The sequence below is a fragment of the Prunus avium genome, chromosome 8 (assembly GCF_965620075.1).
Source record: "Prunus avium chromosome 8, drPruAviu1.hap1.1, whole genome shotgun sequence".
In the NCBI taxonomy this organism is placed as follows: Eukaryota; Viridiplantae; Streptophyta; class Magnoliopsida; order Rosales; family Rosaceae; genus Prunus; species Prunus avium.
The window spans coordinates 24275817-24292815 of record NC_142291.1 but is presented as its reverse complement, the minus strand read 5'-3'; the positions used below and the strand labels follow the sequence as shown (position 1 = coordinate 24292815).

At 36.0% G+C, this 16999-nt stretch overlaps 1 protein-coding gene and 1 pseudogene across 1 annotated transcript; one reads left to right on the top strand and one right to left on the bottom strand.

The window, feature by feature from the left end:
* Positions 1 to 6650: 6650 nt before the first annotated feature.
* Positions 6651 to 9822, bottom strand: LOC110772591 (beta-glucosidase 12-like). The gene is made up of 13 exons (XM_088245634.1): positions 9616 to 9822; positions 9425 to 9494; positions 9269 to 9327; positions 9079 to 9154; positions 8719 to 8796; positions 8515 to 8602; positions 8168 to 8423; positions 7964 to 8079; positions 7640 to 7857; positions 7526 to 7557; positions 7316 to 7418; positions 7084 to 7192; positions 6651 to 6955 (listed from the first exon to the last, which is right to left on the bottom strand). Exons 1-13 carry the CDS (start codon positions 9790 to 9792, stop codon positions 6784 to 6786), a joined length of 1554 nt encoding a protein of 517 aa, XP_088101760.1. The 5' UTR covers positions 9793 to 9822; the 3' UTR covers positions 6651 to 6783.
* A 2918-nt stretch (positions 9823 to 12740) lies between these two features.
* On the top strand, positions 12741 to 16226 carry LOC148292354 (putative RNA-dependent RNA polymerase 5; annotated as a pseudogene).
* Positions 16227 to 16999: the final 773 nt, after the last annotated feature.

Genomic DNA, 16999 nt, shown 5'->3' with positions numbered 1-16999 from the left:
ATGAATATTTTGGGTCTTTATGGAATTTATGCTTGTGAGAGTTTATTTCCTATACTATGAATAAACATTTGGGTACATTGGAATAGTGAGAATTTGGGAGGGTATATTATCTTTATATTATATATATATATATATATATATATATATATATATATATATATATATATATATATATAAGTTGTGAATCTCACCATCATACGTACCTTCCCTGGTTACTATACCCACACGTGGCATTGGATTTTCCGGCGTGTGGGCACCCTTAGATACTGATTATTGGTTACTTTACAACACATCGAGTTGAATTTTTTGGCGTATGGTAAAGAACCAGAACACATTTGATATTGGTTACTTTACCCACACGTGGCGTTGGATTTTCCCGGCGTGTGGGCTCACTTGGGTATTGGTTATTGTTACTTTACCACACGTGGCGTTGGATTTTTCAGTGTGTGGTAAAGATTCGAGCACCATTGGTCGAGTGTGGCGTAGGCCTTGAAGGCAGTATGCGGGCGTAGGACATGGTTTGGTTTGGTTTGGCCACACGTGTTTTTCCGGCGTGGGTGCTGTAGAGTGGTAGTCCTCAAGTTGCACAGCTCATCCCTAGACGTAGAGCAGAACATTGAAACCTTGCGGGCTAGTCAAATGATCCCTGTGTTGGACTGTTTTCCCCGGTACTCATGATGGTGTGAGGTTGCCTTATATAAATATTATATTTATACTTATGAACTTTGTAGTTTATACCTATATAGTCATGGAAGTTTTCGTGGTTGCCTAGATTTCTGTGTAATTCACTATAAAATCAAACATGCATCACTCAAATAACTTAAGATATTTTTGTCTTCATCAATTATAAGATCAATACTCTAAAACACTGTGGCCTTCTGCTTGCTTTCGCATCGTCACATGCTTCTAGATTTTTTATTGCTCCTTTGTCTTGTAGACTTGTGCTTTTGTAACTGGTATTCATTCCTCGCCCTAGTTTAATGATGATATTACCAAATTGAGGGGGGAAAAAAGGGCAACCTCTTTGGTTACCCCCTAAAGAAAAATACAAAGAGAATAGAAACTTCTCTATCTAAAGCTTACAACAATATCCTCCTCTCTCTCGTCACAGACTTAGTTCTTGATTATCATCCAATTTTATTTTTTTTTCAACTTTTCATAATTGTGTTCATTTATTTATTTGACCATAACTAAATAATTAGATAATTTCCAATTTGATTGATTATTTTTGGGCTAGGATGATGTTTTATGAGATTCTAACAAATAGACAATTTGGGTCATTGAAGTTGAGCCTCAAGTTCGATTAAAGATCAGTTTGCGCATATGCGCTCGTGTCACGAGCCGTATTGTAGCCTCTAAACTGTGGGCCATTAAATTTCAAAATTTTTATCATCGTGGTATATGGTCAAAGTACAATAGAATTTAAACGAATAGGTGAAAACTCAGGGATTTTTTTATCCTAACACCCCCTGAGGTTTTTCGTGTTTTCACAAAACTCCTTGAGGTCCTAAAAATTACACAAACACCCCCTTATGTTTCAAATTGGTTTCACATAACTCAAAAAATCCAAAAAAACCTAAAACCTGATATAACAATACTTCTGCATAGACTAGAATACCCCTCATGGTATTAGAATACTGTTTGGATAGAATTGTACCGTAATCTCTACCCAATATTATATTAGTAAAAAGAAAAAAACCAACCCATTAGACACGCATTGTACGCTTGCCCCAAGGGAAAAAAAGATGCATTCCTTCATCCTCTCCATCTCTTCCATGCCTTCTACAATATGTTTCCAATCACCCAAAAAAAAAAAAAAGGTCAATCCTAACTCAAACCAAAAAATCAAACTAGAGCAACTTCTTCACAATGGCTGAGTACAAGCTTCTTCGTTTGCTACATGGGTTTTGCTCACAACGTCTTGACTTGGAGCAGGGCCTTGACTTCCTATTTCTTGGCTTGTTGGATTAACTACTCCCAACTTAAATCATAACGCTACAAAGCAGAAAGATCAAGGTGCAATGAGATAGCAGGAGTTGAGAATTCTCTTTCAAAGCAACAAAGGATTTCGATGATGGAGCAGAGATGGAAGAGATGAAGATATCACTACTACAAAAAACACTTTGCGCGACGAAATAATTTTGTTGCGCAAAGTACGAAATTTTGGTCGCACAAGGATCGTAAAGAAAGGTTTTGCGCGACGAAAATTATTTTTTGTCGCGCAAAGTTACTTTGCGCGACGAACGATAACAACTTTGCGCGACGAATACTAACGTCGCTCAAAGGTACTTTGCGCGACGAATTATAACTACTTTGCGCGACGAATACTATCAACTTTGCGCGACGAAAGTTAACGTCGCGCAAATACACTTTGCGCAACGAATATTAATTACTTTGCGCGACGAAAGTTAACGTCGCGCAAATACACTTTGTGCGACGAATATTTGCGCGACGAAAGTTAACGTCGCACAAATACACTTTGCGCGACGAATCCTAATGTCACGCAAATCTTTGCGCGACGAAATATTCAAATTTTTTTATTTTTTTATATTTTTAAAATTTTTTAATTAAAATAAACTAGTTTAATAGTTTGCGCGACGAAATATTTTGTTGCCCAAGGTTTTTGACATTTTGTTTTATTATTTCTCTTATATCAATTTCATTATATTAATTTTTCAAATTTTTACTTTTTAAATTTAATTTAATTGTATGATTTTATTTTTTTTAATTACTTTAATTTAAATTGACATATTCAAAATAAAATTACATATGAAAAATAGTGGTCAAATTATCCAATATATATAATATTCAAAATGTACACATAAATTAACAAAGTACAATAATAAAATCTACAAGCCTATTGTGGTGGTAGTGGCGGAGGATATGTTTCGATAGCGTCCAAATCCTCAACTTTAGCCGTCAAAGTCTCGACGATTCCCTACAAAAAAAACAAATATTGTCAAATAACAACAAAATAACAAAAAATTGGCATAAACTCAAAACTAACTCCAAAAACACATATTAATGAAAAAAAAAAATTAAAGTTTGGAGAGAACATACCTTTTGGCAAGATTTTGAGTGAGTGAGAATGAGAGGGAGAAGTGAGTGTGAGAGAATAGAGAAGATAGTGGGAGAGAGAGATGAAAGAATGAGTGAGAGTGAGAGATGATGAAAAGAGAGATAAGAGAGTGAGTGAGAGTGAGAGATAGTGAAGAGAGAGATGAGAGATTAAGTGAGAGGAGTGAGTGTGAGAGAAAGGGTAGGATTTGGGGAGAAGGAAAGAGAGAGGAGAGGTAAGAGTAGGAGACATTGAGAAAATGGTGGAGGTGTTATTTTGGTTTTAAACACCATATCACTTTGCGCGACGAAACAATATATTGGTCGCGCAAAGTCTCGAAAATTTTTTTTTAAAAAAATTCCCATTTTTGGTACCCGCCCAAATTTTTAGGGTTTTGCGCGACGAAATTTTGGTCGCGCAAAGTTTTGCGCGACCACAATATTCCCGCTTCCCATTTTTGGTACCCGCCCAAATTTTTCGGGTATACTTTGCGCGACGAACGACTATATATTGGTCCCGCAAAGTTGTAATTTTTTTTTTTCAAATTCCCATTTGTGGTACCCACCAAATTTTTAGAGTATACTTTGCGCGATGAACTGCTATATATTGGTCACGCAACGTTGGAAAAAAAATTTAAAAAAAATTCGCATTTTTGGTACCCGCCCAAATTTTTCGGGTATACTTTGCGCGACGAATGATTATATATTGGTCCCACAAACCTTTGCGCGACGAACTATATATTCGTCTCGCAAAGTCTTAATTTTTTTTTAAAAAAAATTCAAAACAAATTCGCATTTTTGGTACCCGTCCAAATTTTTCGGGTATACTTTGCGCGACGAACGACTATATATTAGTCCCTCAAAACTTTGCGCGACGAACTATATATTCGTCCCGCAAAGTCGTAATTTTTTTTTTTTTTAAATTCCCATTTTTGGTACTCGCCAAATTTTTAGAGTATACTTTGCGCGACGAACTACGATATATTAGTCGCGCAAAGTCGTAAAAAAAAATTTAAAATAAATTCGCATTTTTGGTACCCGCCCAAATTTTTAGAGTATACTTTGCGCGATGAATTATTATATTGGTCGTGCAAAGTATTAAAAAAAATTTAAAGCTACTAATAAATATATATACTATTCAATTTCTTAAGTGTTATACGTACAAAATAAACAAATTTAAAGCTACTCAATGATCCAACCGTCAAACTTATTTGTTTATACTTCAAGATCATATACGCCAAAATTCGGAAGAAATAAACATTAAGAGATCAAGTAATGGGACAAAACATTTCGACGGTTATAAAAGAAAAATCAAGATTTAACGGTTATTTCAACTCTGATTTTGATGATTTTTTACAACTACACTCCTTGACCCTATATGAATACAATGACTGCATTCGATCATCAATTTAAAATATTTACACTAGTGGATACCACAAAATTTTATGTTATATTTAATGAAAGTATAAATAAACTCTTAATTGTTAGTGAATATATTGTTTTGATGGCATACACATTCTATGAAACTAGTTTCAACGATCCAACCATCAAACTTGTTTGTTTACACATCGAGATCATATACGCCAAAAATCGGGAAATTCTTTTTTTCAGAGATCAAGTAACGGGACAAAACATTTTGACGGTTATAAATGAAAAATCAAGATTTAACGATTATTGCAACTCTGATTTTGATGATTTTTTTACAGCTACACTCCTTGACCCTATATGAATACAATGACTGCATTCGATCGTCAATTTAAAATATTTACACTAGTTGATACCACAAAATCTTATGTTATATTTAATAAAAGTATAAATAAACTCTTAATTGTTAGTGAATATATTGTTTTGATGGCATACGCATTCTACGAAACTAGTTTCAACGATCCAACCATCAAACTTGTTTGTTTACACTTCGAGATCATATACACCAAAAATCGGAAAAAATAAACATTCAGAGATTAAGTAATAGGACAGAACTTTTCAACGGTTATAAACGAAAAATCACGATTTAACGGTTATTTCAACTCTGATTTTGATGATTTTTTACAGCTACACTCCTTGACCCTATATGAATACAATAACTGCATTCGATCGTCAATTTAAAATATTTACACTAGTGGATACCACAAAATCTTATGTTATATTTAATGAAAGTATAAATAAACTCTTAATTGTTAGTGAATATATTGTTTTGATGGCATATGTATTCTATGAAACTAGTTTCAACGATCCAACCGTCAAACTTGTTTGTTTATATTTTGAGATCGTATACCCTAAAAATTGAAAAAAAATTAACATTCAGAGATCACGTAATGGGACAAAACTTTTCGATGGTTATAAACAAAAATCACGATTTAACGGTTATTTTAACTCCAATTTTGATGATTTTTTACAGCTACACTCCTTGAACCTATATGAATACAATGACTCAATTTGATCTTCAATTTAAAATATTTACACAAGTGGATACCACAAAATCTTATGTTGTATTTAATGAAAGTATAAATAAACTCTTAATTGTTAGTGAATATATTGTTTTGATGGCATACGCATTCTACGAAACTAGTTTCAAAGATCCAACCGTCAAACTTGTTTGTTTATACTTCAAGATCATATACGCCAAAAATCGGAAAAAATAAACATTCAGAGATCAAGTAATAGGACAAAACTTTTCGACGGTTATAAACGAAAAATCACGATTTAACGGTTATTTCAATTTCGATTTTGATGATTTTTTATAGCTACACTCCTTGACCCTATATGAATACAATGAACCAATTTGATCGTCAATTTAAAATATAATACATTTAAAATATTATATTTTTCTAACAAAATAATTTATTTATTATTATTTTTTTTTTGTAAAGACTTTGCGAGACGAAGTTTAGAAATTCGTCGCACAAAGTCATGCAAATATTTATATAAAAAAAATTATTTTATTTATTTTTGTAAAGACTTTGCGAGACGAAACACACTTCGTCGCGCAAAGTCATGCAAAGATTTTTACAAATAATTTTTTATTTTCTTTATTTTTGTAAAGACTTTACGAGACGAACCACACTTCGTCGCGCAAAGTTATTTTGAGCGACGATGTTTTGTCGTCGCGCAAAGTGACTGTGTGCGACGATTTGTGTTTTGTTGCACAAAATTTAGTCGCGTAAGACTTTGAGCGACGAAGTTTAATTTTCGTCACGCCAAGTCACTTTGAGCGACGAATTGTGTTTCGTCGCGCAAGGGGTTTTTTTTACTAGTGATATGAAAGAGAGGAAGCGTCATCAATTTTTCTCATGGAATAGTACGATGCGTCTTATGATTATTTTATTTTTGTTAGGGTTTAGGGATTAGGGTGCGAGTGTATCCAAACAGATGATATCATGAAGGGTATTTTAGTCCATGCAAAAGTCCTATTACATCCAATTTTAGGTGTTTTTTTGTAGTCATGTGAAACCATTTTGAAACCTGAGGAGGTGCTTGTGTAATTTCCAAGACCTTAGAGGATTTTGCGAAAACACGAAAAACCTCAAGAGGACTAAAAATCAAAGGACTAAAAATCAATGTTTAATTTTACAAAGGGGTTGAATGGAATTTTAATCTTATACAAGGACTAAAATTGAAATAATTGAATGTACACAAATTTGGAATCCCTAGTATTATTGTACATACATAAAATTCACATTATTGAATTAAATACAAATATTGAATGACGAATATGATCTGCAGTTTTCAATACTTCTTAAGGAAATTTTTGAACCAGTGCGCCAAGAGTTTTGGGTGCCTTTTAAGCCTATCATTGTAATCTACATAGGTGATACCAAATCGAACACTGAATCCCGAATTCCATTCAAAGTCGTCTAGCAACGTCCACGGGAAGAATCCCTTCACTTTGACACCATTCCTAAAAAGAAATAAAAGGAAATTAAATATATTAATGTCAATAATATGAATCAATAACTCAAAATCTAAAGCTATATACCATATACATATATATTTAAATATTATAAATGAATTTTTTAATACACTTACTCAATAGAACTTTGAACGTAATGAAGGTGGCGATTGTAGTAGTCAATTCTGTGGGTATCATTAAGGGCTTCGGCAAGTGATAATTTCGGATCATTCAACTCATCCACACCTAAAATATATAATACATTATTATGTAGTTACAAATTTAGACTTTGTACCACTTGTGCGTGTTTTACACCAAAAATATGTGAAACATTGATCATGCAATTACTTAAGGCTAGAAAAAAATTACCATTTTCGGTAATGTAAATAATTGGATTGTGATACTTTTTCCTTGTGTAGAGTAAAAGATCTTGAATTCCTCGTGGATAAACATTTAACCATTCCGAAGCACCCTGCACCAAAATTTGAAGATCTTTAGATTTTTAGGAGTCACATTTGTATGTGCAAAACGATTAATGGTCGAAATTATAAAGGCTTAATCTAGTAATTTGATGTGTACCTTTGGACCGATGGGGACCCCATTACGCTCAGCTGCCACAACACATATGAATATTAGAAACTAATTACTCTATAAACTTAAATTGCTTGAATTAAATTCTAAATTTGTACTCACAAGAAAGATTAACGCCATAATCTGTTGCGAAGCTTGCGTATACCGAGTTATTTTGAGGTGCATCACTTGCATAGTAACCCGTATAGTAATTTAGTCCAAGAAAATCAAATGAACCAATTAGCAACTTGGATTGTTCTTTCGTGAATTTTGGTAATCGGCCTCCAACAAGAGATCGCATGCTTTGCGGATAGTCACCACTTGTCAATGGCTCAGCAAACCTATAAGAACGTAAAAATTTCAAGGATTAACTTGACATTTTTTTATGTATTGCTCGATAGTGAGTAGTAAATATTATGTTCATAAGCAAATTCGAAATACACTTGCCATCCTAACATAAAATCCAAAGCTCGTAATGCAGCATTTTTATTTTCTTTTTCTTCCGATAGGGGCTCAAACCAATGTGAATTCAGTGTTATCCCTATCACTCCATTTTGAGATGCCTGCACAAGAACATTTAGTTTGTTTGTTTTAGAGTCACAAAAAGGTAAAGTAGCCGCTCTCTTGTTGCAACAAACTAATTAATTGTACCTGGTATCTATTCTTGTACAATTTTACAGCAGCTGCATGAGCAAGGAGCTGGTGGTGTGTTACCAAATATGGTTCAGTAGATGAATCTCCGCCGGTGCAGTTTAGCTGCTGCCAAGTGGAGCATCGTCCCGGCGCAAGGGACCCGAGTGCATAACCATTGTTACTGAAGGTATACGGCTCATTCACTGTGCTCCAATGCTTTACTCGATCACCAAATTCCTTATAACAAAGTTCTGCGTAATCTTGAAAATGATTGCTGTATATACACATTTCAGAATGTAAATGTCATAATTGTATTTATTAATTAAATTATCAATACGACTCAAAGGACTAATTTCTTCACTTACACAATATGAGGGCTTAAGAAACCACCATATTCATCTTCTAAAGTTTGGGGAAGATCCCAATGGAAGAGTGTCACAAATGGCGTTAAACCTATAAATAGCATCGTCAATAAAAGCGAGTTATAAGTTTGACAAAATGACTTTTTTTATGAGTGCATGTAACTCTTATTGTATAAATTATTGATCATGTAAGGTGGGATGACTCACCATTGCGTAAGAGCTCATTGATGAGATTGTTGTAATACTTGATTCCTTCCATGTTCACTCCTCCACTTAACTTTCCATCTAATAATTAAAACAAAATCAGAAAATAAAGAAATAAGTGCACCGATAACATTTAAACTGAACTTTAAAAAAGTTGGACTATATGTTATCCAACTTGAACTTCGACTTCTATTTAATTTATGTTTGAAAAAAAAAAAAAAATTTGCTTACGTTATTTCAATAAAGTATTTTAATTGACCAAAAAAAAAAATTGTTATATTGTTCGGTATACAACTTGGACACATTACTTAAGCGAAAACCATGAAGGCAGAAATATTGACGATTGGTCACAAGTGAACTTACTTGGTAACAATCTTGACCATGAGATAGAGAATCGATAAGCATCCCACCCCATATTCTTCATAATCCCCACATCTTCCTACAGTGCATAACAAAAAAGAAATCAGATAAAAATTATATGGGGAGCTTATTTTCAATGTGATGAGTTTTCTTCATGCTTCAAAATTTAATATGTGCACATTAGGTCATGAACCTTATAGCGGTGATATTGATCAACAGTGATATCTCCATTGCTGCTATCGTTAATCTTTTCTGCAATTAATCATAGAAAATTTATTTATTTAGAGCATAAGAGTAAAAGTAGCACGATTTTGTTATTTTAACTAATTGATGATTTGATTGGACAAACCTGGATATTTGTGGGTGAAGGTATCCCAAATGCTTGGTCCTCTACCACCTTCTTTTGCAGCACCTTCATACTAAAATACACAAGAGACACAATGAAGAAGATGTCAATATTCTTGCTTGGATCGATGCTTGGTCTGAATTTGAAAGAAAACCCTAATCAAAAGTCAAATTAAAGCCCAGAAAAGGACTTACTTGGTAAGATCCAGAACCTACACCAAATATGAACCCTTCTGGAAAACTGCTCCTATTGAGAGAAGCAGTGTCAAAATGTGTGGGTGGAGCTCTAATATCAGCTTCGCTATTTGTCAAAGCAAAGCCAATTAGTAGCAGTATGCCTAAGAGAAAAGAATAATGTAATTGCATTGCCATAACTTGAGGTTTTTTTTGTTGTTGTTGGTAATAATCTTGAAAAGTGTAAGTTGGCTATGGCTGTCATGCTGCATGGCCTTTATATAGAGGAGGAAGTACGTGCTGCGCATGAGAATAGTAAACACACATGGGCATTGAATGGGTTTGAGGGGGCAACTACGTAGAATGTCAAAGGGAAATGGCGAGTTTCATATTTGAATGAGTTTGTCTCCTCCCAAAACTCAACTGCTATATTCAAACACGCAATATAAGTCTCCTACTAGCCGTTTGGGTCAAACTGTGAAAAGAAATTTGACATAGAGTTGTTTTCTTCACAATGTAAATTTGTAGATTGTTTAAATTATTGGGCATAATATTTATGGTCAAAGCATGTACAATTCTCATAGCAATTTTCTTTCTGTTTACCCTAAAGATAAACGTGCAGGAATGACTTTTTGTTTACCCTTCATTCCTTTGGTTTTAATGGTATTTTTCTTCCCATAATAAATATTTATCTAATAAATCCCTAATTTCTTGGAATATATATTCTTTTATAGGTACAGTTATCCTGGAAATGAAACAAGAAATCAACCCAAAGTAAGTTTCAGTTTTTGAAAACCAACCAATTGTACAAGGCACAAAAAAGAAATCAAATAAAACTAAATATTCTAGTTCGTTAAACAAAAAAGAAATCACATATATTATGTACAAAAATTTTAACAATCTACAAACTTACAGTGTCAAGAAAATAATGGTCCGTCAAATTCTTGTCAAAATTTGACTCCGTCAAATTCTTTTCAACATTTGACCCTTTGGGAGACTAAATCAGAATTTGCAGCTACTCACACTATTCGTGTTTGATTATTCATCCAAATATGAAACTTTCCATGCCAACCAGAGTTGCGCCCTCAACACCCTTCTAATGGCATGCACACGTGTTTTGCAAAGAAATTTATTTCACCATGCCAACCAGATAGTCAACTTATACTTATCAAGATTACCAACAAAAAACATCTCAAGTTATGGCAATGCAATTAGGTTCTTTTCTCTAATTTCTGTTTATCAATTCACTTATTTTCACATTTTCTGATATTATATGAGATTTCCCTTCATGTCCTAATTCAAGGTACATCATCTTTTGAAAACGTCAAAAGAGTAGCAAAAGGGAAAAACGGCTTGAATTTATTATATTTTATTTTAAAAAGTCATCACTGCATGTTTATCTTATTGGACTCTAAATATGCAAGGATGAGTTTTCCACGTACGCCAACTACACACATGTTCAAGCACATCTGAAAATCATTATCACTTCTTCACGTTGTTCTTTCATCCCAAATTGAAACTTACCTTTTGAAATCATTTTTTTAATATTTTTTTTAATCTCCTACAATTTTATATGGAATCAGTGCTATTATTAATTTTGACATGCATCTATATGTAGAATAAGTTTATTTTGTTAAGACAAAAAGTCATTTTGGTTCCTGTAGCTTACCACTTTTACCACTAAAGTCCATGTAGTTTTAATTCCCAGCAATGCAAGGAAAATCTCCAATTTTTTTTGTCAATTATTCTAACATGGAGGGGCATTTCGGTCCAACTAACAAACCCTCCACAACCACCCAGCACCCCTCCCCGACAACCTTCTCCCATCCCTCCTCTCCCTCCATACCCTACCTCTTCCTCCTAACTCAACCCACTCCTTGCCCTACAGCAACAGCCAACCACCCCCACAAGCACCTATTCCTCTCTCTCTCTCTCTCTCTCTCTCTCTCTCTCTCTCTCTCTCTCTCTCTCTCTCTCTCTCTCTCTCTCTCTCTCTCTCTCTCTCTCTCTCTGTGGCTGGGGAATGGTTGTGGAGGGGATGCAAGATTGGACAGAAATGCCCCTCTATATTAGAGTAATTTGACCAAAAAAATTGAGCCTTGTCCTTGAATTGCTAAGAATTCAAACAACACGGACAAAATTGATCAAAAAAATTGAAACCACCAGTAGAAGATGGATTGTGCACCTCTGCAGTAATCCATGTGTACCTCAAGGATCAGGTAGGAACTCACGGATCAAGAATCAGAGTCCCGGATACTCCGAATCAAGGATTCAAAGTTTACGTAAAACAATGATCGTCCGATCGTGCGATCAAGAGTGATCCAACCGCTCGATTGAGACCAAACTCTCGGAATTTGTTAAGTAGACCTTGATTGACTCATAGGAATGTTTGGATCAGAAATCGGAGGTTGTGGGCCTCGCGGGCCTAATTGGTCAAACCGATCGATGGATCGTGACAAGACTTTTAGAATGGGCTGAACTTATGGTTATGGACCAATAGGAATTGGCATATAACAAATTGAGGTCGTGAGCCCTACGAGTACAGTTGATTTAGATTGTGGGCTCTGTCGGCTCAGTTAAGGCCATTAGTAGTTGTAATTGTAATTGGAGGTTTGTTTTAGAATGATATTATACTATGAAAGATTATTTAAATGTTTATGACTTACTACGCAATCGCGTTTACTTTCTAAGTATATTATATTATGTTTAATTGTGTAGATTTGGGAATGGCTTGTTAACCGAATTTTGGCGTGAATAAGAAATTAATTATATGTCTATATTTAACATATGCTCAATGGCTTGAAATCGATGAATTATGGATACTAGTTCTCAATAGTATGTGGTACATATTTAAATGTAGTTGAGAACAATTTTCAAAGATGATTCATGGTCAAACTCAATTAAGGAATGTTGGGATTGATCTCGTTTTAAAAAAGGATTTGTGGAATAAGAGGAATTTTATGATAAGTTTCGGAATATGGTTTTCAAACCCACCACAGGAGTACCCCCCCAGTTGTCTTTGGAACAGTCTTGTCATTTATGATAATGCCCCACGAGTCTCGGGGACACCTGAATCGTGTGGTGCGAGGATTTGCGTTCTCAGGTTGATTATATCTTCCTGGGTCATGCGAGGGGATTTGACGGATATGAGTTCTCAGGCTGACTACGTGTCCCTTGAGTTCTGTGAGGATATGCGTTCTTGGGCTGACCACATGTTCCCCGAGTTCTGCGAGGATGTAACATACATGGTACTTGGAATTGATGGAATATTAGTGGAATTAACGGATTATGAATAGGGGTATGCCTAGGTGGAGAGTATTTGAGTTTTGATATGTTTTTTAAACTAAAATTTATGATTTTATCTTGGTACTTATTGGTAAAAGTTTTAATACATGTTTTTCGATTTATAAGACAAGGATTGAGGGTTTTCTAAAATTTTAAGGATTTTATACAATTCACAACTATTTTCTTAAGTGATGAGTTTGTTTTTACATGTGAAAGATGGAAGCATGTTTTATTCAAACCATTTTTACATGTGAAGGAACGTTTAAATCATATGCTTACATTCGGAAAAAAAAAATTAAAAAAAATCATATGCTTACATATGGGTTGAACTTTGTTTTCTTGTATAAAGAACTACGTGTGGCTTGATCCCTTGGTAAGGGTACGTAGGCAACCTAGAGTTACTAGGTGCAGCCGCAAGATCAAGTGCTGAAAATTTGTTCAGCTAGGTCATATTGGAAATTGATAACGTATCCATGTTGTTCTAAGAGTTGAGACCATATTCAGATGGTTGAATGATTTATGTGGTATAAAGAGGCCTGAGGCCATTTAGATTTATTTGTCTAATGCATGCTGAACAATTGGGGTTTTTCAATTTTAACTGTATATTTTTACAGGTGGAAATTTATTGGAAAATGTCCATTTTTCAGTGGAGACTTTACCGGTTTTCTGGCAGAAGTGAAACCCTTAAGTGTGTTTTCATTTTGCGGTTTAGGGAAAGAGGGGTATTTTGGACATTTATGCCCAACACCTGCCAGGTGTTGGACACGCAAAGGGTTCGATACAGATTCCAAAATGGAATTTGGGTTGGGTCCTGTCAATTTGGTATCAGAGCATTAGGTTCAAATTCCTATGGACTTCACACCTAGTGTGTATCCTTAACTTTTGGCAGTGTGGTGTGTTCCGATGCAAAATGATGCCTCTTTGACGTGAAGGACGTCACAAATTGTATTATAGATGTTTCGTAAGTTTGTAACCCTAGAAAACGTAGTGAACCTTATGTTCGGAGTTGCAAAAGTCAACTATGAGTTGTGGCAAACCCAATTGAGAAGTAACGGTGTTTTGGGTGAAATGTTACTTATTTCGTGTGGGCTCTAATGCTGCGATTGATAGGAGTGGAGATGATAAGTTCTCTAACATACAAATTCACGAAACATGATGCATTTTTATGCACGCACATACTGTATCTAGTGTGTCCAACTATACGGCTAAGTTTTCACTCATTTTGTCAAAGACAGAGAGCTTAGTAGTAGATTGGTCACTTGTAAAGGTTGAGGACATCACTTATGAGTATTGTCTAGATGAATCTGGTAATCGTATCCATAGAGATGGAAAGCCTCTTATACATACGGATGGAACTAGACTCATATATGAGGATTTGGCTTTACTCTGCCCGAAGGGTTTACTCAAAGGAGACTATGTCAGTAAGGAATATATTGAGCCTTTGCTCTTGCAGTTCCGACTTTTTACAAAGGCTGTGTTGTGAAGGGAACCTTTCTGATCAATAAAACATTGCCACCAAAAACAATCCAGATTTGACCATCAATGGTTAAAGATGACATTGATCCAACGATTTCAGATGATTAAACAATGAATTCGTTGGAGATAATTACAAAAGATCTAGAAGATACTCATGGTGCTTTCTGCAGTAGGCGTGCAACATTCAAAGTTGCCTATAACCATGGTGAGATGGATGATGATTGCAATTTGGTAAAAATAATCCTTTATGGTATTCCTCTCAAAGAATCATATTTGCAATATCGACTGTCAATTCTAAAGGAAGAGGAAAATAACAGTCTTAGAAAAGGCAAAAATTTGTAGTCCTCAGAGTTTTATGTGGAGGGGGACAACTAATCCAACAGGGATTCTGAAAAGAGACGAAGTTTGTGTTATCCTTGACAGTGGACAAATGTTGGGAGAGGTACTAGTGTACCGGCATCCAAGTCTACATTTTGGTGATATTCATGTTTTAAAGGCCAGGTATGTGAAGGAGTTAGATTACGTTGTCGGAGATGCCAAATATGCCAAGTTCTTATGTGATTGTATTTCATAATTATTTGGTGTGATCTAGTTTCTTTTTGTATTTAGCACTTATTGTTGGAATTACTTCAGCTTTTGGAATTCTTTAAACCGAGTGAACCTTGGATCGAAGCTTCATCATCAACTCCAAAAGTTGCGAGTACTAGACCTAGTAAGCTTTTCCATAATCATATAGAGGATGACATTGGCGGAGTTTAAAGTGACACAATATCGATAGAAGTGTTATGTGGACATTTGGTCTAAGGATATTGAGTTGCGGTTGATGAGTGGGTATTCTTAGAATTATCTCGGTGGAAGGTGTGATGAGGTTCGGGAAACGTGGGAAGTTAAGTCCCCATCAGGTCAAGCCGTTGGGGAAGCCACTTGGGAACTTGAGGTGCAGATATGGGCCAAGTACCCTCATTTCTTCGAATCACAGGTATGAAATTTCGAGGAAGAAATTTTTATAAGGAGGTAGGTTGTGACACCCTGACCCAATTTTAACCATATATTTAATCTATTTAATTTATTTAATTTATTTAATTTATTTATTTGAGACCACGGTGTTCACATGTTGGGCTTGAATGTTTACCTTTACCCAATATGTGGTGCTCACGTGTTGGGTTTGAACACTTGACTCCAATGTGGACTTAACTCTATGTGTGGCCCACTATGTGGTGGTCCCACATGAGAGGGCATGTTGATGAATATAAGTCCCACATCGAAAACTTGACCAAATGAAATATAATATATAATAAATGACACCACTCCTAATAAAACCATGGCCTTTTGTGATAAAACCTCATACTTACTCGGCTTTGTAGTAAGTTGGGGACAATATCGGTGTTGCTACTAGTAGGCCACTAGCCCATCTTTCTGAAATTTAACATGATATCTGCTGGTACGAAAAACTAGACAGGTAGTGATCGGACCATCTTACAAATGGTGTAGAAGATCGAGGGATCAAATATGCCTTTGGTAAGCGCCTCCTATTAGTTGGCGATGTTGGATCTGCGCAATGAAGGAGGAGAAAGCAGAGGGTGAGACCTAAGGCACCGGTGTCGTACCGACCGAAGGCCCTCCGATGCTAAAGTTAGCCGAAGGAGAGAGGAGTTAACTATAGACAATGCAAGGGCATGTATGTCTAGTAAAATTCACTCACCTTGTACCCTGGGGCAAATGGTTCATTTATAGGGAGTCTTGGGTGTTCTCTTGGTGTGAAGTTTCGATGTGGGATTCGTGGGAGTACCCTCAGAGGCCGCCACGTGTCCCAGCGAATGTACCAGCAGGGAACCCAAGAAAATCCTGCAAGGTACATTCTGGGAGGTTGAATTGGCAAGGGGTGCCGAGCGCACTTGCCAGCGTTAGCTACGGGGCCATGCTGGGCATACAATCGGTCGTGGTTGCCGAAGGCATCTGCTAATTGTAGGGCTGGGCTTTGCCAACGTGGGCCACTAGGCCCTATTTGGTGTCAAATCCTTCCCACGTGTCATGGCATGAGAGGCCGGTCAGATATGGTACAAACAGTATCATAACAAGACTTCACGTGTTTGGTCCAACAGCCACACGTGCTCCCACGTCTCCCAATATGTGTTGTCCATGTGTTAGGCTTGAAAGTTTGCCACACGTGCGGGGGTGTGTTGAGACTTTTTTTCCCATATTGAAAAATTAAGGGACCTAGCCTGGGTTTTTAAGGAGTTGACATACTCCCCCCATTGCCAATTGGTTTTGGAGTGGAACTTCAACTTCCTTCATGGTATCAGAGCAAGGCATCACGTGTTGGGCCTAATGGCTACACGTGCTCCCACATCACCCAATATGTGTTATCCACATGTTAGGCTTGAAAGTTTGCCACACATGCGGGGGCGTGTTGAGAATGTTTGTCCCACATTGAAAAGTTAAGGGACCTAGCCTGGGTTTATAAGGAGTTGGGCTACTCCTCTCATTGGCGATTGGTTTTGGGGTGGAACCTCAATATCCTTCATGGTATCAGAGCGGGTTAATTGACTGTGCCTGAATTACTGCGCCTATACACTTACTCCTTACCCAACATGTGATGTTCACATGTTGGGCTTGAATGTTTACCCTTACCCAATACGTGGTG